This window comes from Danio aesculapii, chromosome 16 (assembly GCF_903798145.1).
Source record: "Danio aesculapii chromosome 16, fDanAes4.1, whole genome shotgun sequence".
Taxonomy (NCBI): domain Eukaryota; kingdom Metazoa; phylum Chordata; class Actinopteri; order Cypriniformes; family Danionidae; genus Danio; species Danio aesculapii.
In genome coordinates, this window is record NC_079450.1 from 23,288,145 (window position 1) to 23,308,585 (window position 20,441).

Genomic DNA, 20,441 nt, shown 5'->3' on the forward strand with positions numbered 1-20,441 from the left:
CAAACTCGGTCCTGGAGGGCCGGTGTCCTGCAGATTTTAGCTCCAACTTGCCTCAACACACCTGCACGGATGTTTCTAGAAAGCCTAGTAAGTGCTTGATTAGCTAGCCCAGGTGTGTCTGATTGGGGTTGGAACTAAACTTTGCAGGACACCGGCCCTCCAGGACCGAGCTTGGACATGCCTGACATAAGGGCTAATAATTCTTGAACTGTACATTATGACAGTAGATGCATTTCTAAAATAGATTTGCACAAATTATCTGTTTGTAGAAGCAAACGTCCTATTGGTGGCCGATCAACACATCTGACTGTTAGTCATGGCTAAACTAAACAACAGTTAGTTGAAAACACAGACCCAGACATCAGTCAATTATCATCAATAGCCCAAATTTAGATGAATGTTTTATTCCTGGGGTCAGTACATCACACATCGACTTAAATCACAACCCAAATTCTGTTCTGTAGTGGAAAGTACTGCTAGACAGTTACCTAATAGATGTGATTGGTCGGCAGAAGCCCCTCTTCTCATCCTCAAATGCCCTTCACAGGTCACATCAGTGGTAGGATTTATCTGTAAATTTCAGAAACATGCACTGATTACTCAAAGGCGTATATATATTAAGTATTATTGTGTAATATTTCACCCTAAAATAAAAATGTACCCACCATTTACTGAGCCGCAAGTGATTTTAAACTTTCATAAGTTTCTTTTTCTGTGGAGTTTGCATGTTCTCCTTATGTTTGCGTGGGTTTCCTCTGGGTGCTCCGGTTTCCCCCACAGTCCAAAGACATGCGCTATAAGTGAATTGGGTAAGCTAAATTGTCTGTAGTGTATGGATGTTTCCCAGTGATGGGCTGCAGCTGGAAGGGCATCCGCTGTGTAAAACATATGCTGAATAAGTTGGCGGTTCATTCCGCTGTGGCAACCCCTGATAAAGGGACTAAGCCGAAAAGAAAATGAATTAAGTTTTTTTTTTTTGCACACAAAAGATGTTTTTTATTTATTTTTATAAAGATTTTATTGCAAAAGATTTGAGAACAATTCTTAACATCAGTAGACATTTGCCACTTTTACAGCTTTTGTAGTTTAAATTCCCTAATTTTCTTAAATTTACAGCAAAGGGGATGTGGAAGGAATATTTACAGTAAAATAAATCTTAAAGTTCTGTAGCAAAAAGATATTAGATTCAATGGGAGTAATGTACTCAATCCGTTTGGACCAAAAGTCAACAAATGTATCTTTTTGGTTACGCACACACAATGTCATTTTCACAAAAGATGTTTTAGGAATGTTCCTGACCAGTAGCTATTGTTTTAAAAATGGGGTAATAAACTTTTAAACGTAGTTAAGAACTATAATAAGATAACTTCATGAAAGATGCTTGAATAATCAGTGTTGCGGTTAGTTTGTTATAGGATTCTGATATAGGATTCTACTACTTAATTATGAAAAACCTCAGAGAACACGAATATCATATCCCACAAAGCTTTGTTATAAAATATTTTTGTCTGTGTGTGAACTGAAAATACCTTTATGTTCTGTTTAGACTGGCAAGAACACTGTATCTGTATTGGCTGGTGATCAATGGTCTGTTTGGGGGGAACTAACCTTGGCTAATTAGAACAGAGCAACAGAGGACAATGTTTGTTGTTGGATAATTTCCTATAGTTTCCTCACTTCACCTTCTGCAGAGCACAGCAATTTCCTCACACATGAATGCATAAAACAGCTATATCTAAAACAAGTGAATAGAATTAATGATTAAATCAATATGGACACTTTGGTTTTAAAGCATTTACACACTATTATTTAATTTAATTTAAAAAAAGACAATTTTCCATATGGCCAAAACATTCCCGTCCCAAACCCATTTCTGAAAATAAATGATATGACAATTAGAAATAAACACGTAGGGTAAATACAGATGCATGTCATTAGCACTGATTTAACAATTTTCAACTGATTATAGGTCAGTGACTTCCTCTGCCCACATGCTGATCAATGCTGCCCTCTATTGGTATCAAAATGACACCTCCAGCTTTTTTTAAGGGATAGTTCACCCACAAATCTAAATTTACTCAACAAATTCATCACCCTCAAGTGTTTTTTTCTTAGCTTTATGAGTTATTTTAAATACAAATGAGTTCTCTAAAACACAAATGAAGATGACTTCATGACTTTGAAAGTCAATGGTTACTGGTTTTCAACACTTCACAATGTCTTGTTTTGTGTTTAACAGAAGAATGAAACTCAAAATGTTTGTAACAAGGGTAAGTATATGATGATAGAATTTACATTTTTTGGTGAACTATATATACATTTATCTCCCCACAAATTAACTGAATTCAAATAAACCAAGCTGATTTTGTAAAACCCAAACAATTAAAAAATATATACTTTTTTTCCCCTGAGGCAATTACTTGTAGACATGTGTTAAGCAAAACAATACAAAACTTAAAAAAAAAACATTTAAATTACATGACATTTTTAAAACAATTACATAAAAAAAATATCCAATATATGACAGTTACTTTCTTTAGATGTGCTTGTAGTGTGTTAGCATTTTTCCTAAAGGGTTAGTTCAGTGTAAATTGTAAATTCAAAACACAAATGAAGATACTTTTAATGAAAGCCTACAGATTTCCAAAATCCATATTTCTGAAATGTAAACCAAAATTAAATCTATTCAGTCATAAAATGTGAACCTTTATTTATATGGATTCTGATCCTTTCATAGTCAAAGGTGTAGGGTAAACGGACTCTGAATGGAAGAAAAAAAACTAAGATTTGACAAAAAAAAAATCTTTGTTTGTGTTTCAAAGATGTGCTTTTTACCTGAGGGAACAATATGGGTCAATAGAGTTTTGATTTTAAGTTTAACTAACCCTTTATGAGTTTATAAATACCAACAGGATTGTCTGACAGTTGTGTTGACCTGATTCTTTTATAAAAATAAAAAAAAAAAGCTTATACTGTCCATTGATGACCTCACGCTGGTGCTGGGGACAAGAAGATGTTGAAAATGACTGCAAACAGTAAGAAGACGATGTATCCCACAATGCACATCCAGAAGCGTGGGTCTTTTAGAAGCTCTTTATTGTAGTTGGTGAAAAACACATAACCAATGGTCATGCCTGCTATACCACCGCCAATATGGGCCACAAAAGAGACCTGCCAGCAAACAAAACGATAAAAAAAAAAAACATTTTAAAAACATTTTCAGACAGAATAATCGTGGTGAGACATCTTAAAGATATACCAATTTAGCTTTTAACATTCCAATACAGCATTGGTCAAAAGACCTTTTTAAGACCACTATGAACAAAATGTAAGACACATACAGGGCTCAATGCTATGGAGGGTTTTTTTCCCAATGGCCTGGTCGCAAGTGGTAAAGATCTTTACTTTCCCCAACAAAAATTTAAAAATTCATTGTTTCTTAGTCACATTTTTAATGATGTGTCAACACAAGCTAACTCTATTTGTATTCAATAATATTAAGTTTTGAACAGGCAAATTACAAACCTTTTTAATGATGCAGCATGAGTTCACATGGACAAAGGAAAATTAAAACTTGCTTAAAATTATTTAAGACTTTTCGCAAAGGTCCCGTGAATTTTTTCGCAAAGGTCCCGTGAAGTGCTTTGAAATGTTTGCTCTTTTTTTCGATGTGAGAATGAAAAGTGAAGATAAAGGAGGGACAGATTAGCTCCTCTCTCGTTTAAAAAAAAACGAGACAGTAGTGTTTAGTTTTATCACATCTTTGTTAATGAGAGAGGTTGATTTCAAGTTTAAACTGCAAGCTTTGGATGTTTAGATCTTCTAAATGTGGATTTTGTCACTGTTTCAGAGCACACTAGCTTACAGATATCCTTAATACCAGTGTTGGGTGTAACACGTTATAAGTAGCGCACGTTACGTAATAATATTACTTTTTTTTCCAGAGTAACGAGTAAAGTAACACATTACTTTTAAAAATAAGTGATATTATTTTAGTTACTTAAAAAAAATACCTTTCTTACCTTTAAGTTACTTTTTACCTTGTTTAAATGGCTTTTGCACAATATATTGCGGAATAAAAATTACCCTAGTTAGGTTGAATCGCACGCTCAATAAAAGAGCGTGCTGCGAGGGAAGAGACAGCCTGCTTGCACTCATCATCAGGTCTCTTTTTTCACAGCAGATGAGTCAGTGTACTGTTCTAGTAACTGAAAAACTCAGGATATTGGTTTATTTCAGAGGAGGTATCCAGTATGTTAGTACTGAAGACGCAAACCGTTTCACAACTCATCAACAACTGAAACGATTCATTCATGAAACGATGGCAAGCCGGAGACTTACATTGTTGCAATGGATTCTTGTTATTTTGAACTTATCGAAGAAAAGAAGTGGATTGTTGTTAAGTGTAAGTTCTATAGGTGTTTGCTAAATGCAGAACTTCTCTATAAAAAGGTGAAAACACCAGCCAGTTCTGAAAGAGATCAAACCTTATCCAGGTAAAGAAAAGTAACGCAAAAGTAATATAACGCATTACTTTCCATAAAAAGTAACTAAGTAATGCAACTAGTTACTTTTTTGGGAGAGTAACTCGATATTGTAATGCATTACTTTCAAAAGTAACTTTCCCCAACACTGCTTCAGTCTAACATGCTGATAGAAACACCGAAAAAATATTCTGATTTCACAGTACTTTGCTTTTTAATGCCTTAAATTTGTATATTAAAATGGAACACTTACCAGCTGATACCCTACTATACAGTATATTAACACTTTAGATTCCTGTTAAATATATGTTTGATGCATTTTGCTTTAGACTCAAAACTGTCTCACCTTCAGGCCAGCCTCGTGGACAATGAACCTTCTATAAAGAGCAAATCCAACATCTGTTCCAACTGAGAAAAACAATTAAGCTTTCAATAGGTTTGAACAAATGCTTAGCTTTATCAACAGAAGATAATCCAAAACATCAATCAAATGGTAAAATAGATCAGTGACGCACCAATCAGAACAATCACTAGGATGCGAAACACTCCTAGAAGAACTCTCATCTCCCGGAAATTCTACAGGAAGAAGAAAACCTTTTGGTTTTAGGAACATGAGTATATAATCTGATCTGCATCAAATATTACTGTAAATCTACTCACCACAATGGCATTCATGAAGTAACCACCCATAAGGGCATAAACACCGCCGGAAGCTCCCACAAGAGCACTGAAAGGATCAAAGATGGAGCTGGCCAGAGACCCTGAAACAGGATGCACATCTGTATCAAACAACTGTATCATGAATTTCACAAAAACAGCTGTGATTATTTATAAAGAAATGTTCACACAAAAAACCCATCCTATAACTTACCTCTCCTCAAGCCTTCCTGGGTCTATATGCCTTTCCTTTTTCAGATTAGCGAAATCAGAATTATATTAAATAATAAACTGGCTCTTTTCAGCTTTCTAATGGCAGTGAACGATGCCCAAGATTTTGAAACGTCCATCAAAAGGTGTCCATTAAGGTTAATCAATATGATTTCAGTGTAATGAATTGTTTCTAAGAAAGTTTTTCTAAGAAACTATCCTGGTTTAAAACTGCATCAGTGTCATTCATTGACCTGGTAAATGATGTATGAGGATGATGATTTGTCACCAGTTTTGTTATGATGAATGACATGAGACCATCACAGACACATGCATGCACCATTTTAACAGTACAGCTAAAACAAAAGTCACTGTTCACTCAATCCAAAGAGACGCATCAATATTCACCTTAGCTTGTGCTACATCACATCACATGTTATAACAGAACTTTGCTGAACATACATATGAACTTTGTTGGAAGCCAGTGATAATAGTTTGTAAGTTTTAAACATTGATATTTGTCTAGTACGAAGCCATAGCTACACTTCAGAAATATTTTATTAGACCTCTGGAGCCAGATGGATTACTTTTATGATGAATAGATGCATTTTTGGAGCTTTGAAAAATGTAGGCACCATTCAATGCTTTTAAAAAGGATGGATTCAAGGCAAGTAAATTATGGGGTATTTTTCATTTTTTGAGTGAACTTTTCCTTTAATGAGTGATTTCTGAAGGATCATAAGACACTGAATAATGCAGTATTGACAAAACTGGAGCATGCATGCATGCATGGATGGATGGATGGATGGATGGATAGGTAGACAGACGGACAGATAGACAGGCAGACAGATAGACAGACAAAGGTTTCTAAAAACAATATTACTGTTTCTATTGTATTTTTGATCAAATAATTGCAGCATTGATTTTTTTAAAAATCAAGTAGGTAGTAAGAATGTATTGTGTTTTTTGTTATTTAATGCCTAGTTCACACTAGAGGATTTTAATCCTGATTTTAAGTTGATACGTAATCATGGGAAAATCTGTGGGTGATCGGTGCTCGGCAGTCTTTATGTGTGAAATATCTGAACATTAAAGAAGCTTGCTAACACATCACTGACACCTCACAGATGAAAATCCAATTTCCAGCATGCAAAATATTCCTGACCAGTCAGCCAACTCAACCTCAATAGGGTCAGATGTAGTGATGAGCTACAGCCAATGAGAAGTCATGGGCTGACTGGTTGTTGTGTTTAATTACGACCTCAACAGAAATGTCAGAATGGCCATCAATGCACTTGCTTCACCCTGTGTTTACACAGACAGAGCATACGAAAGTCACTTCAGATTAATCCGACAGATCAGGGGTCTGTTCTTTGTACGTGGATTACTCTGGATTTGGTTATTGATGATTTGACATGATGCAGGATCGTTTCGTTCTTTAAAACTTATTTGAGAGTTGTTGTCATAGCAACAGTTCTGGTAGCTCAAACCTGCTCAGAAGCAGTCGCTTATTTCATATTTATTTCATATAAACAGGATTAGATTGGGCCTTTTCAAGCAAAGGTAATACTGAAAGTATGTAGTAATTAATTCTGAATAATTCTGATATTTTCTTGCAGTAGTAATTATGTACACTTGGGAACTATATATAGTTTCAGTTTAAGTATAAAATTTAAAAAAACATATAAATAAAACTTATGCAATCTGCACTCAGAAATAAAAGTAAAAAAAAACATCACGAGGTGGTTCTCCACAAGGGGTTCAAAGAGAATATTTATTAATATGGACTTTTTAGTTACAAACATGTTACTATTTTAGGGTACCTGGTTTTAGTACAATTTGTGTATGATAATAGACATGCACAATATTGTTGTTTTTCTTATTTAAAGGAATATTAATATATACAGTCATGCACATGTTGACAGCTAATATTACGGTGATTTGATGTTTCGCAAAATTTGTTTCGCCACCTTTACCAATATCAAAAGGCTTTTTTGATATAGAACTAATTCTATAAGCCAGTTATTCCTTACACTGATTAAGAAACTTTAATAGGCCTATAGGCTACTATAAGAAAGAAAAAAAAACAAATAACACAACAAAGGTGGAAAGTTATTGCGTATCATATTTAACAAACTACGAATTTTTTGTAATTTTGTTCACAGGGATAACTGAATATTAATCAGATGATGTCATTATGCTGCTGTGCCGTCAGCCAATCCTTGGATTGCTGATCATGATTTCGAGGATCGATAGATCAGTCCTTCACAACACACGCAGTGATCTCAGATCAGTTCATCCAGATCCAGTTCATCTTGTTTGAATAACCAAATTAGCCAGGGATAAGTTATCAAGATTAAAAGATCAATATCCAGGATTTGTCAAATAATCTTAGATCATTTAAGCGAGGTACGAAGAACAGACCCCAGCTGTCTGACAATGCTTTCAAACATTCCCTTGAAAGCTTTTAAAGAGATTTCAAACGCTGTGTGTCAGTGACGTCAGCATCACACAAGCAGCCAATAGCCTTCTGCGTAGAATACAACAAAACATTGAGGTATAACTTTGCATCAACATACTGATAAGTACAGCTGCGTGATTAATGAATAAAATTGCAATAGTGTTTAAGAAATGCTGTCAATAAAGCACAGTTCTTTGAAATGTCCTTCAAAGGGCAGAGGACGCCCTCAAATGAAAACTCCAAACACCCACAAAGAAAAAACTGAAGGCACGCCATTTTTACTGACAAAATACACATCAAAATTGCCTTTGATTAATTGACCAACTATAATGCGCACTTCCACCTGCATACTGAATACTACTTTGTAAAAAGTGTATAACGGCTGGGCGATTAATGGAAATCGACATTCAAAACCTATAATCGATCAAATTTTTTCAATAATTTTCCCTATCACTTGTGGAGTCACGTGACCCGGCTATGTTAAGGCTGATTTATACATCTGCATTGAACATATGGGTATGGTCCAGTGCAGCCTTCGCGCACCTCTTAAAAAGCATCACACGTCACACGTTTGCATTACATTGACGATGATAGGGTATATGCGGAGCTAGTGTTTCTTCCCATACTGATAAACTTCCGGTGAACGGTTAATGTGACCTTTTTTCCATTTTATACGGTTCCTTTTACAGCATCAATGTTGTTATGTAATTAAAATACAATCAGTTAAATAGACTTTGGCATTCATATACTGTAGTTGCTTAAGCGTAAAACGAGACAAAAAAGCTGTTTACTTGCAGGAGCCCGTCAAAATCGTCAGACTAGCGCAGAAGCTCCACTGAATATACTCTGTGAAATAAATGTTCATATCCTAAAGACATGGCAGGGAAAAATGTAATTTAATGCAGTGCTTCTTGTTCAATCTGAGACGTACTTTATATAGCATATCACTCAGCCAGTGGAGATCGCAGATTTTTTAAGAAAACAGACCTTAAATGCGCCGATATTGCAATAGCATAGTTCACTGGAAGCACTTAACCTAAGTTACTGACAAATTAAAAGTCCTTTAGCAAACTTCCGCATATTTCCGCATAGCTTATTGGAAGCTGCACCAGAGATGCCTTGAGACAGCGTATTTTCAATTACAGTCAAATTATTATTTACATTAAAATCTTTGTTAACAGAAGATGCAAGAAATGCACTGTTTAAAATATTATTTACAGGATATACAAGAGTTATTTTATTTAGAATTTTCTACTTTTATTATGAAAAACTTAATATTAAAATAATTAATTTTGTTTCCAAAAATGCAAGTTATTTAATTTCACTTATTTAAAAGAAAAAAACTGACTGTTGGTTTTAGGCAATGCGTGTTTTAATTTCAGTTGTTCAACGTTGATAATAAATAATCATAGATGGTAGATAATGTGTGTTTCCTTCAATTATTTTAAAATCAAGTAATGCACCCTTCATTCAAAGATCTCTCACTTGTTATATGTGAGCATATTTTATGTTCAAAACTTGTCAGTGAACTATGAGGGGCAAAAAATTTAATAAATAAATAAAATAATCGTTCATTAATCGTAATCGAGTTAAAATGTTCAATCAATCGAGACTTTGATTTTAGGCCAAATCGCCCAGCCCTAAAGTGTATGCAAGACAATATACAATACCTATACGTATTTTAGAACAAATAAACAGCTGCAGTATATTTATTTATTTATATATAACTTGCAGTAAATGTTTGTAGTCTGATAATATAATAATAAAGTCACATTGAGTGCACTGCAATGTGAGGCACCACATTGTGAACACTGAACACTGATTATACTCTACCTTAATAAAAACTTTTTAAATATATAAAAACCCACCTGCGAGGACCCCAGACATATACACCATGCCAACTTCAAAGCCTTTATGGACCAGTTCCAGAGGAATACCCAAAAGAAGCTGCATTAATAGGTTTCCAATGATATGCTCCACCCTAAACAAAACAAAACAGTCAGATGAATACAAAGTGTCACCTTGGACATGTGATCCACAAATCAATGATTGTGATTTGTCATTTTACAGTAAATCAGCAGTTTAATGTCACTGAAATTAACTGCAAAGGAATAGTTCACCCAAAAATGAAAATGTCATATCAAGGTGAAAGGTGAATTCACACACACTCAGGTGGTTGTATGAATTTCTTTCTTCTGTTGAACACAAAACAAGATGGTTGAAGAATACTGAAAAAAACAACTATTGATTTCCATAGTAGAATGAAAAACTTCTATGGAAGTGAATGTCTGCTTTTTTTCCCCAACATTCTTCACAATAAATTTCCTTTGTGTTCAACAGAAGAAAAAAACTCAAACAGGTTTGAAATCAGTCGCTGAATTTAAATTTTTGGTTTAACTATTCATTTAATGTCACTCAAGATTGCAAGGGTATACAAAGATCAATTTTCATTAAGCATTTTCATGTGGAAACCCAACTGCTGAAAAACGCGTTTAAATGAAAAAAAGAGCAAGATTCTCATACCCGGCATGTACAAACATGTAGGAAACAAAGCGCCAAGCCTCCTTGCGTAGTTCTGGCCTATAGGTTAGAGGACTATCCCAGATCCCAGTTCCTAGAGTTATCCACTGCTTTTGAGGCTTCCATACAGCGTAGTAGATAAACACGGCCAGCTGTCAAAGGTCAAAAAGAGAGTGTGAGACTGAATAAGAAAAGTAGGTGAATGGCCAATTGAGAGGCTATAAAAGGGCCTGGGTGACACTGGCCCACTAAGACTGAAAGCTGACAGATGACAATAAACTCTTCCTCAACACATACTAATCAAAAGTAATAAGATCCTGGTGAAGGATTGTGGATTTTCCACTTATCCATTTAGTTTTTTGTTGTTGTTTTCAATCCAATTCACACCCACAGTTTTTGATTGGTCTTTTCTTTTTGACTCTTCCTACACTCTTAAAAATAAAGCTGCCCAAAGGGTTTTTAGTAGGAATGCCATAGAAAACCATTTTGGCTTAACAGCATAACTAATTATTACGATAGATCAGCAAACTAACATGCAAATAAAAAAAACATGAAATTATTAGAAGTTCTCAAAGATTTCATTTATATTTAAAATACTGATTTGTCAGTGTCTAGAGAGGTTTATTCTGAGAAATGTGTCTGGAAACAAGGATGAATCTGGCTTTTCAAACACTGTGGTTAAGACTTGCCATTCGGGAATGGAAAAGTGGAAAGCTGGAAAGCAAGCTGAAAAGAAACTCAGTTCTTTTACCATTTCTCAGGGAACATAGGCAATGTATTTTGGTGCATTTAAAATACATACATACATACATACATACATACATATATATATATGTGTGTGTGTGTGTGTGTGTGTGTGTAAGTCATATTTTAGTCACCAAACATGTTTAGAAATTGAAAGATAAAACAATTAACCAGGCACAAACTTTAAGAAACAGCAGCTGTTTTGACAGTTGGTGTTTTGCTCCCAACCTTTGTCTTTACCTCTGCTAAACTGATGAGGATGATGAAGATCGGCGGCGGACAGCAGTTAGCCCGCTCCAGATAAGTCTCATGTAATTCCTCGGGAAGCATCCATTTAGAAACATTCTTATGAAACTTCTCGACCCTCCGAACTCTTCTGCGCGGATTGTCTCGGTTACCAGCTTCTTCGTCCGTCTGCACGGGAAAAGAGTCTTGCTCTTCGGCGTCATTATCGCCCATTTCTCTATCTTAAAAATGCAAATCCAAACGGTCGGTCTGAATGAATTGACAAAACTAGAAACGACATAGCGTTTTATTGACAACATGTTATTAAGTCTGTGCAATGGACGCAAAACAAAAACCAACCTAAAGTAAACTAATGACTGTGTGTATTTCAACTCTTCCGGTGTTGTTGGCTCTTCCTGCACAAACAAATCCATCCTGTATGCAATAATTTACGAGGTTACTAAAGGGCTGTGTTGCTTTTCATGTTAAAAACTACTTTATGTACAAAAGCGTCATTTCTGAATTAAGTGTAATGTGTATTACACGATTTTTATGTATTTTAATATACAGTGATGTGTTGTATATTCGATGCTTTTTGTAAATACTTAGAAAGTTAAATGTAGTAGTAAATAAAACGACTCATTACCGAAACTATTCAGTATGTGTAGTATGCCAATACTTACCCAGTATGGATCCACCACCTCACGCGACCACAGAAGTTTTCTCAGAGAGCGCGCGCTAATCAGGGCTCATTAATGTTTTTGGTTATTTAAGTAAATATTGACGAAATATTGTCAGTTTTTTAACAAATATGAACAGGGTAAACAAAAGACACTCGTGTGACCACCACGGACTGAAATACGCTCTCCCTGGACAATAATTACAGGCTTCATCCAGCTTTTCCGGTTTCAGTCTTCCTTCCTTAAGCTTCTAACTGTAGGGTCTGCAGCATCAGTTTTTGTTTACTTTTCTGGAACAAAAAAAGGCTCGGTCGGAACCGCCAAAGTTTTGCAGACTGTCTACCTGCGCTTCCTCAAACCGACACACCTGAAGTCACGTGATGTAATCAAAGGTTTTGTGTCGATTTGATTTTAATATTATATTTCACGCCACTAAAATATTTCAGCCACGTCTATCAATTGACAGATAGCCTGCTGTACAATTTACGTACGTTATATGAAAACACATAAAAGGGTAACTTTAATTCATTCAAAGTGAACGTGACATTCTGTATGACCACGAGAGGCCGCCATTGCCATCGGCATTTGTGTAAAGGGATAGTTCACCCCAAAAATGAAAAGAAGGCCTATTCACTATATTTACTATGGAACTTCTAAGATTAAACAAGTAGCATATAAAAATTGTCAGTTGACATCTACCCATCTAATATTTTTTAACATAAATAATTTAACTGGTGAAACAATTCATGCAGCTTTTGTGAGAAAGATATTTAAACTGTAGAACATTTTTTTCCAATGTGAAGTTACTAGTTATAAAAGATTTTTGGATGCAAATTCAGAGCTGGCTGCATCCCAAACAGATACAAATATACTCTTGAACTGTGATCTCAATCAAAATTTGTATATTTTTGAAGGACAAAGACCTAGACTTTTTGGTAAATAACCTATTTATTCTAGCTAAACACTTCATTCATAGATGCAAATTTGTAAAGGTGAAACCCCGCTTTAATGGATGGAGGAATGATCTAAAGATGTTCATAAAGCCTCTTCATTTCATGAGGAACAGAAATGCCCGAAAGCTTTCACATGCCTTGCACTCATTTCTACTACTTGTTTAAGACCCTTACCCCTTGTTGTTCCTAGTCATGTACTTTTATATCAACAGTAACACTATATGTATTGGATTGTTGAATATGGCGTAATGGTTTGTACTTAAATTTATAGTTAATAAAAAAAAAATTTACTAAGCCCGTTCCAGTCACTGAATAAAAAATAAATAAAAAGGTTATTGTGACTGAGTTATAAAGTCAGAATTCTGAGATAAAACTTTATATCTCTCAACTTTGGGTTAATAAAGTTGCAATTGGGTGATATAAAATCAGAATTGAGAGTTAAAAACTAGCTTCCTGTTACAGCAACTGACCTTAAATAGGGTGTTTAGATGCATGCGCGGATGAATTGCATAAGCCCAAAATCACAACATAAAGCATATATTGGACTGTTTATTGTTTATCAGACTTTCAAAAAGGATATAGTTGAACTACACTGTCTATTTATTTGTCTATTTATTTTTTAATTCTAACATTTGCACCATTTGGTCTAAATAGCAATAATAAAGCGTTAAACAGAGCACCTGAAATTATTAGCTGTATTTGTGCGATTCCTCCAAAAGCCAAATTAAGATTTCTATATTATTTATCTATTATATGTGTAACTAGATATTAAAGTTTGAGGACAAACTTTATGGTGGCTTGAAAAGCAGAGTCTGAATTAGCATGTTACTAGCATGAATTAGCAAGTAACTAGCATGATTCTAACATAAATTAGCATGTAACTAGCATGATTCTAGCATGAATTAGCATGTTACTAGCATGTTTCTAGCATGAATTAGCATGATTCTAGCATGAATTAGCATGTTATTAGCATGTTTCTAGCATGAGTTAGCATGTTACTAGCATGTTTCTAGCATGAATTAGCATGTTACTAGCATGATTCTAGCATGAATTAGCATGTTACTAGCATGTTTCTAGCATGAATTAGCATGTTACTAGCATGTTATTAGCATGATTCTAGCATGAATTAGCATGTTTCTAACATGAATTAGCATGTTATTAGCATGATTCTAGCATGAATTAGCATGTTACTAGCATGATTCTAGCATGAATTAGCATGTTACTAGCATGTTTCTAGCACGAATTAGCATGTTACTAGCATGTTTCTAGCATGATTTAGGATGTTATTAGCATGATTCTAGCATGAATTAGCATGTTTCTAGCATGAATTAGCATGTTATTAGCATGATTCTAACATGAATTAGCATGTTACTAGCATGATTCTAGCATGAATTAGCATGTTTCTAGCATGAATTAGCATGTTACTAGCATGATTCTAGCATGAATTAGCATGTTTCTAGCATGATTCTAGCATGAATAAGCATGTTATTAGCATGATTCTAGCATGAATTAGCATGTTACTAGCATGATTCTAGCATGAATTAGCATGTTACTAGCATGATTCTAGCATGAATTAGCATGATTCTAGCATGGATTAGCATGTAACTAGCATGATTCTAGCATGAATTAGCATGTTACTAGCATGTTTCTAGCATGAATTAGCATGTTATTAGCATGATTCTAGCATGAATTAGCATGTTATTAGCATGATTCTAGCATGAATTAGCATGTTACTAGCATGATTCTAGCATGAATTAGCATGTTACTAGCATGTTTCTAGCATGAATTAGCATGTTACTAGCATGATTCTAGCATGAATTAGCATGTTATTAGCATGTTTCTAGCATTAATTAGCATGTTACTAGCATGTTTCTAGCATAAATTAGCATGTTATTAGCATGATTCTAGCATGAATTAGCATGTTACTAGCATGATTCTAGCATGAATTAGCATGTTACTAGCATGTTTCTAGCATTAATTAGCATGTTATTAGCATGTTTCTAGCATAAATTAGCATGTTATTAGCATGATTCTAGCATGAATTAGCATGTTACTAGCATGATTCTAGCATGAATTAGCATGTTACTAGCATGTTTCTAGCATGAATTAGCATGTTACTAGCATGATTTTAGCATGAATTAGCATGTTACTAGCATGTTTCTAGCATGAATTAGCATGTTACTAGCATGATTCTAGCATGAATTAGCATGTTACTAGCATGATTCTAGCATGTATTAGCATTTTACTAGCATGATTCTAGCATGAATTAGCATGTTACTAGCATGATTCTAGCATGGATTAGCATGTTACTAGCATGTTTCTAGCATGAATTAGCATGTTACTAGCATGTTTCTAGCATGAATTAGCATGTTTCTAGCATGATTCTAGCATGAATTAGCATGTTACTAGCATGTTTCTAGCATGAATTAGCATGTTACTAGCATGATTCTAGCATGAATTAGCATGTTACTAGCATGATTCTAGCATGAATTAGCATGTTACTAGCATGATTCTAGCATGTTTCTAGCATGAATTAGCATGTTATTAGCATGTTTCTAGCATGAATTAGCATGTTGTTAGCATGATTCTAGCATGAATTAGCATGTTTCTAGCATGAATTAGCATGTAACTAGCATGATTCTAGCATTAATTAGCATGTTACTAGCATGATTCTAGCATGAGTCAGCTTGTTTCTAGCATGAATTAGCATGTTGTTAGCATGATTCTAGCATGAATTAGCATGTTACTAGCATGACTAGCATGTCACTATCGTGTTGCTAGCACCTTTCTAGCAAGATTAGCATGTCAGTAGGATGTTAAAACTGTTAGCGTGTGTTAGAATAGCTAGTCACAGTCTCTGGGACAGTTGCTAGGGTGCTGAAATTGGTTGCTAGGGAGTGGCTAGTAAGTTTAAAGGTAATCAGGGATTGGCTGCTGGCTAGACTGAGTTGAATGAGGCCAGACTCTAGTCTGTAGGACAGTCTGATGCAGAGTTATGAGCTCACAAAGGTTGATCCAATGTTAAGTAAATGGGAGTCTTTTACAATGGAAGTCTATGGGACAGTTGCTAGGGTGCTGTAAGTGGTTGCTAGGGAGTGGCTAGTAAGTTAAAAAGTCATCAGTTATTGGCTGCTGGCTAGACTGAGTTAAATGAGTCCAGTTAGAAGTCTGTAGGACAGTCTGATGCAGAGTTATGAGCTCACAAAGTTTGACCCAATGTTAAGTCAATGGGACTTTTGGGTTTTTTCTGGGTCGTTTTTCGGAAAACCCAAGGTCGGATCAGTTAGAAAAGATATAGCAACCCGAGTCAGACCAGTTTGAAGGTTTGACGAAAGTTTGAAGTATGTAGCTTGAAAGGCCTAGGAGGAGATACACTTAGAAATTAGTCTCAGAAGAATAAGAAGAAGAAGAAGAAGAAGAAGAAGAAGAATAATAATAAGTTTAAGATAGATAACAGTATGCTGGCTTTTCAAGCCACCATAACAATGACAGGATTAGGCATGGGCCGGTATAAGATTCTGACTGTACGATAACCTTGCAAAACATCACAGTATTGTGATTACTGCTCTAAAATATATACTTTTTAAATGTCTGGTTAAAAGACAAAAACTTTTTTCCCCTTTGAACACAATAGATTTTAGTTTGAGAAACAATAACATTTTGGAGCAGTAAACATGTCAGGCTAAATAATTCAAGTGACTCATTTATTTCCACTATCTAGTTTCAAAAACACAGATTTCTTTCCAATTTAAAATGGCACCTTCGGATGTCTTTTCTGCTGGAGATAATGATGTCCTAAAAAAAACAAGATTTTACATGTACTGTAGGAACGGTATAGCACAAAACTTTTTTGATTTTAAAGCCTTGAATTTTCCAAACCACAGTAAACCCTGAAAACTGTTATTGTCCCATGGAATTTTTTCATATTTAATTCAGTAAAAGTGTCAATTAAATGCTGTGTTCTCTCGGCCTTTATTGGGAAAATTGGGCTCACGAATCGATACCAGATCACAAGCAGATAACTTAAAGAAAGAGTCTTTAACACTCCATCTGATCAGTTGCCATAACAGGAAACTCTTATAACTCACAGATGCAACTATTTCTCTGAATTGTGACTTTTTATCTCAGATTTCTGACTTTAAAAGTTAATCACTTTTTTTAGTATTCAGTGCCGGAAATTGGCTTCCATAATTTACTTACTCTGATGTGGTTCAAAACCTTCGAGTTTCTTTCTTTGTGTCTGACAGAAGAGATATTTTGAAGAAAGCTGAAAATTATCCCTTATGCCTATTAAAAAAAAATCTCTTCCAGAAAACAAGAGTTAAAAGGAAAAAGAATAATCCCATTTTTATTTTCAAGACTCGTGTTTTATTTATTTTGTTCTATTTTTATCCATTTAGTTTTTGTTTTATTATTATTAATGGAAATAATCTTTTCAAAAGAGCATAAGGCTACTTCAGTGTCACAATATCCTTCGGAAATTAATATGCTGGTGATGACGATTTCATATTATATATTTTTAAAACAGTTGCACTTCTTAGTGTATTGCAAAAAGCATGATCCATTTTCAGGATTCTTTGATAAAATATCCAAAAATAATTTGTTTAGGGTTAAACAGAGAGTCATGCAGAGAACATCTCCTGACAGCATAGGTAGAGACACAAGGATGAACACATGGGCAGGCAGAAGTAAATGATAAATTACATGACCACATTATTAAAATGTTTATTTTCTCACTGCTCTACTTCAGTGACTTAAAAATTAATACCATCATTTTCTGCAAGCACATGTGTGTTAGATTAGAGGAGCTAAAAATCAAAGGACACTGGTCCTCCAGGATCAATGTTCTTCGCCCTGGAGTTATTGCCATCTCAACATTATTGAAGCTCTTTTTTTATGGCTACTAAAAAGGATGCAGAGCTGTCTCCACTGCTCTCATGTCAGTACTTCCAGCCTTTGCTCCCCCAGCAATTCCCACTACAAAAAGTTCTTGAAAAGCTCTTGTTGTTGCGGCTGCTTCAGAGGATTCTTTAATAGCCTCAGTCTAAGCTATCAACTAAAGTATCTCAGTCCCAGAGATCCACATCTTTGCCACTTTGCTCCTCAAGCTTGCGGTCACATACATCAAACAGCTGTTTGAGGATCACAGCACCACATCTCCAGCTGATCTGGATGTTTATCCAGCCATTAAAAAGAAAATCTGAAATATGTTCGTTTCATCATTTTGCATTTTAACCAAAATAGGGCACATCATAAATTAAGAAAAAGGATTAAATCGCTCAACTCTAATTAGATCACAATTAACAATGATAAAAATTTCAGTCAGAGGTAGAGCCAAGTCTAATGCTAAAGAAAATGAAGGTAATTTAGTAGTTCTAACACCATATGCTGCTCACTTCATGTTTACTTCATTATACAGTTTTTTCTTGACATTTTTCCAGGACTGTACACTGTAAACATCAGTGTATTAACAGTTTCCGTATTTTGTGATTAACAAGCGTTTTCAATTTATTTATGGTTGTGAATTGCATTATGAGATGTTGATCTCTGCTCTGTCGACTTTTGATGTTGAAAATTAAAAATTTGTTGAAATGTTGAAATTTTTAGTGGTTTGAAATAATACAAATGTATAAGAAAATGTATGTAGAGAAATAAGTTTGTAAAAAAACAGAAAATGTATGGGCAATTTACAAGGTTTACAAAGTTATTACAAGGTTTGGTTCAGTAATAAACAACACCAACCCAGACAATACATCACTTTAAACTATTCAAAATGTTAATAAGTCTTTTTTTTGAAGGTTAAAAGTTGTTGGAAGAAAGATCGAGGTCTCAATGCAATATAAAAGCTTGACTAAACAATTAAAAAATAAAATAAATAAATAAATCACAAAACATGGTGAACTGCTAATTTATGGATATTTTTAACAGTGTATGCATTAAAAAATATATGCCCAGGGCATCAAATTAAGTGTAGTCAAAAAAACAAGTTAATGTTTTGGAGAGGTTGGTCTTAGTTTTTTGTTTGTCATGGAAACAAATTAATTTTAAATAAAGTAATAAGGATTAAAACTAGTGTCAAAAAGAAACCTCTTACACGTTAAAACTTTAGTTTAGTCTGCATAAACTGGAAGCTGCGATCACGTTTTGTTTTTTGTTTTTTTTTTCACATTGTGAGTTCCTAGAGAAGCCGAATAGTAAATGAAAAACAGTGGGCATGGCATGGTTTTTTCTACTGCAAGCTGATTGGTAGTAGTAGCAGGTTTCAGGAGAGATATTTCAACCTAACAGACACCTCCTCCCCCCCATTTCTGTTTGTTGTCAAAACTGACAGTTAGAGAGGCGTGGCTAAGTATGTTAACCACGCCCAAGACCTCAGACAGATAGAGAATTTAACAGAAAACAAACAGTAAGTGCATTTTCAGATTTCAATTTCAGATTACAAGGGCAAACATGTTTTCTTGATGACATGCACAGACGAATTGTTCACCACCAAACTAGTAATGTGAGCTAACATAAAATCTGTACGGTTAGTTTTGATTTCATGTGTACGTTAACCACCTTCAACTTTTGAATTACCTTGAAAAGAAAATAATAACTTAAGTAGACTTAAATTTCTGTCACATAAGGCAATCATGACTCCACGCTACAACATTTATAAGTTAACAGACTTTTAGTTAACAAACATTTTAATGGAGCTCTTGGATTTTATAAGGTTTAACAACTTCCAACTTAGTCTCATTCTGAAAACATAGCCCTATATACATTTCTGGAGATCGTGAATTATAAAGCCTCGTACATATGGCTGAATTTTTTCTTTAAAACGAACACTACAGGGCGGTATGATGCAGCTGTTCCTTTTTGCGCTTACCAACTGACCGCTTACCTCCAAATGGACAGCTTTCCTGCTGTTACCAGTTTGTCCAGAGGCCACACGGTTCGAGTCCAGAGAAGAAGTTACAGAAAGCAGATAAGACAAAAACAAAAGCCAAAAATTAAAATAAACAAGTAAATAACGGCGTGAGAATGTGGTAAAATCTGAAAACGTTGTAAAAATCAGGGCTTTTCTTTCTGGATTGCTTTTTAAAACCATGTCGGTTGGGTTTAGGGAAAAGGGTGGGTGAATCTGTGCTTTTAAAAACGCTATTGCTTAGGTTTAGGGTGGGGAGAAATCAGTCAGTCAGCCGACAGCGGCCTCTGGTGGATTTCCTCGAGAAGAACAGGCACGGATTGCACTTGTGAGAGAAATTTGAGATCTCAAAAAAAAAAAAAATAATAATGTAGACTGCAGCCTCTGGTGGATTCTTGAAATCAAAAACTGCAAACGTAGCTCCTGGGATGCATTTGGCACTCTATATAAATGTATATAGGGGTACGTAATCAGAATGAGCCTGGGTTGACAACTTCAGTGCAGCATCATTAAATCAATGAAAAAGACGAACCACTACCTTCATAATTTCCATTTGTGCATTCATAAGTTCACATGTAAAAAAAGAACAGAATGACTACA

General features: G+C 34.9%; 1 protein-coding gene across 3 annotated transcripts; it reads right to left on the reverse strand.

Moving 5' to 3' along the window:
- Positions 1-1,026: 1,026 nt before the first annotated feature.
- On the reverse strand, positions 1,027-12,337 carry rhbdl2 (rhomboid, veinlet-like 2 (Drosophila)). 3 transcript variants are annotated; one of them, XM_056476068.1, is made up of 9 exons: positions 11,985-12,337; positions 11,662-11,717; positions 11,317-11,543; positions 10,336-10,484; positions 9,681-9,793; positions 5,145-5,245; positions 5,000-5,060; positions 4,831-4,892; positions 1,027-3,171 (listed from the first exon to the last, which is right to left on the reverse strand). In XM_056476068.1, exons 3-9 carry the CDS (start codon positions 11,533-11,535, stop codon positions 2,989-2,991), a joined length of 888 nt encoding a protein of 295 aa, XP_056332043.1. In that variant the 5' UTR covers positions 11,536-11,543; positions 11,662-11,717; positions 11,985-12,337; the 3' UTR covers positions 1,027-2,988. The 3 variants fall into 3 exon arrangements, with proteins under 3 accessions (XP_056332043.1, XP_056332042.1, XP_056332041.1); XM_056476067.1 differs by having other exon boundaries at positions 11,662-11,736; XM_056476066.1 differs by lacking the exon at positions 11,662-11,717 and having other exon boundaries at positions 11,985-12,336.
- Between the last annotated feature and the right edge of the window lie 8,104 nt (positions 12,338-20,441).

Excerpts from the sequence above, each read along its gene's own strand:
- rhbdl2 (XM_056476068.1), bottom strand. The coding sequence starts at position 11,535 with ATGGGCGATAATGACGCCGAAGAGCAAGACTCTTTTCCCGTGCAGACG. Across the intron at positions 10,485-11,316 it reads TCCTCATCAGTTTAGCAGAG|CTGGCCGTGTTTATCTACTA; the intron begins GTAAAGACAAAG and ends GACCTTTGACAG. Across the intron at positions 5,061-5,144 it reads ACTTCATGAATGCCATTGTG|AATTTCCGGGAGATGAGAGT; the intron begins GTGAGTAGATTT and ends TTCTTCCTGTAG.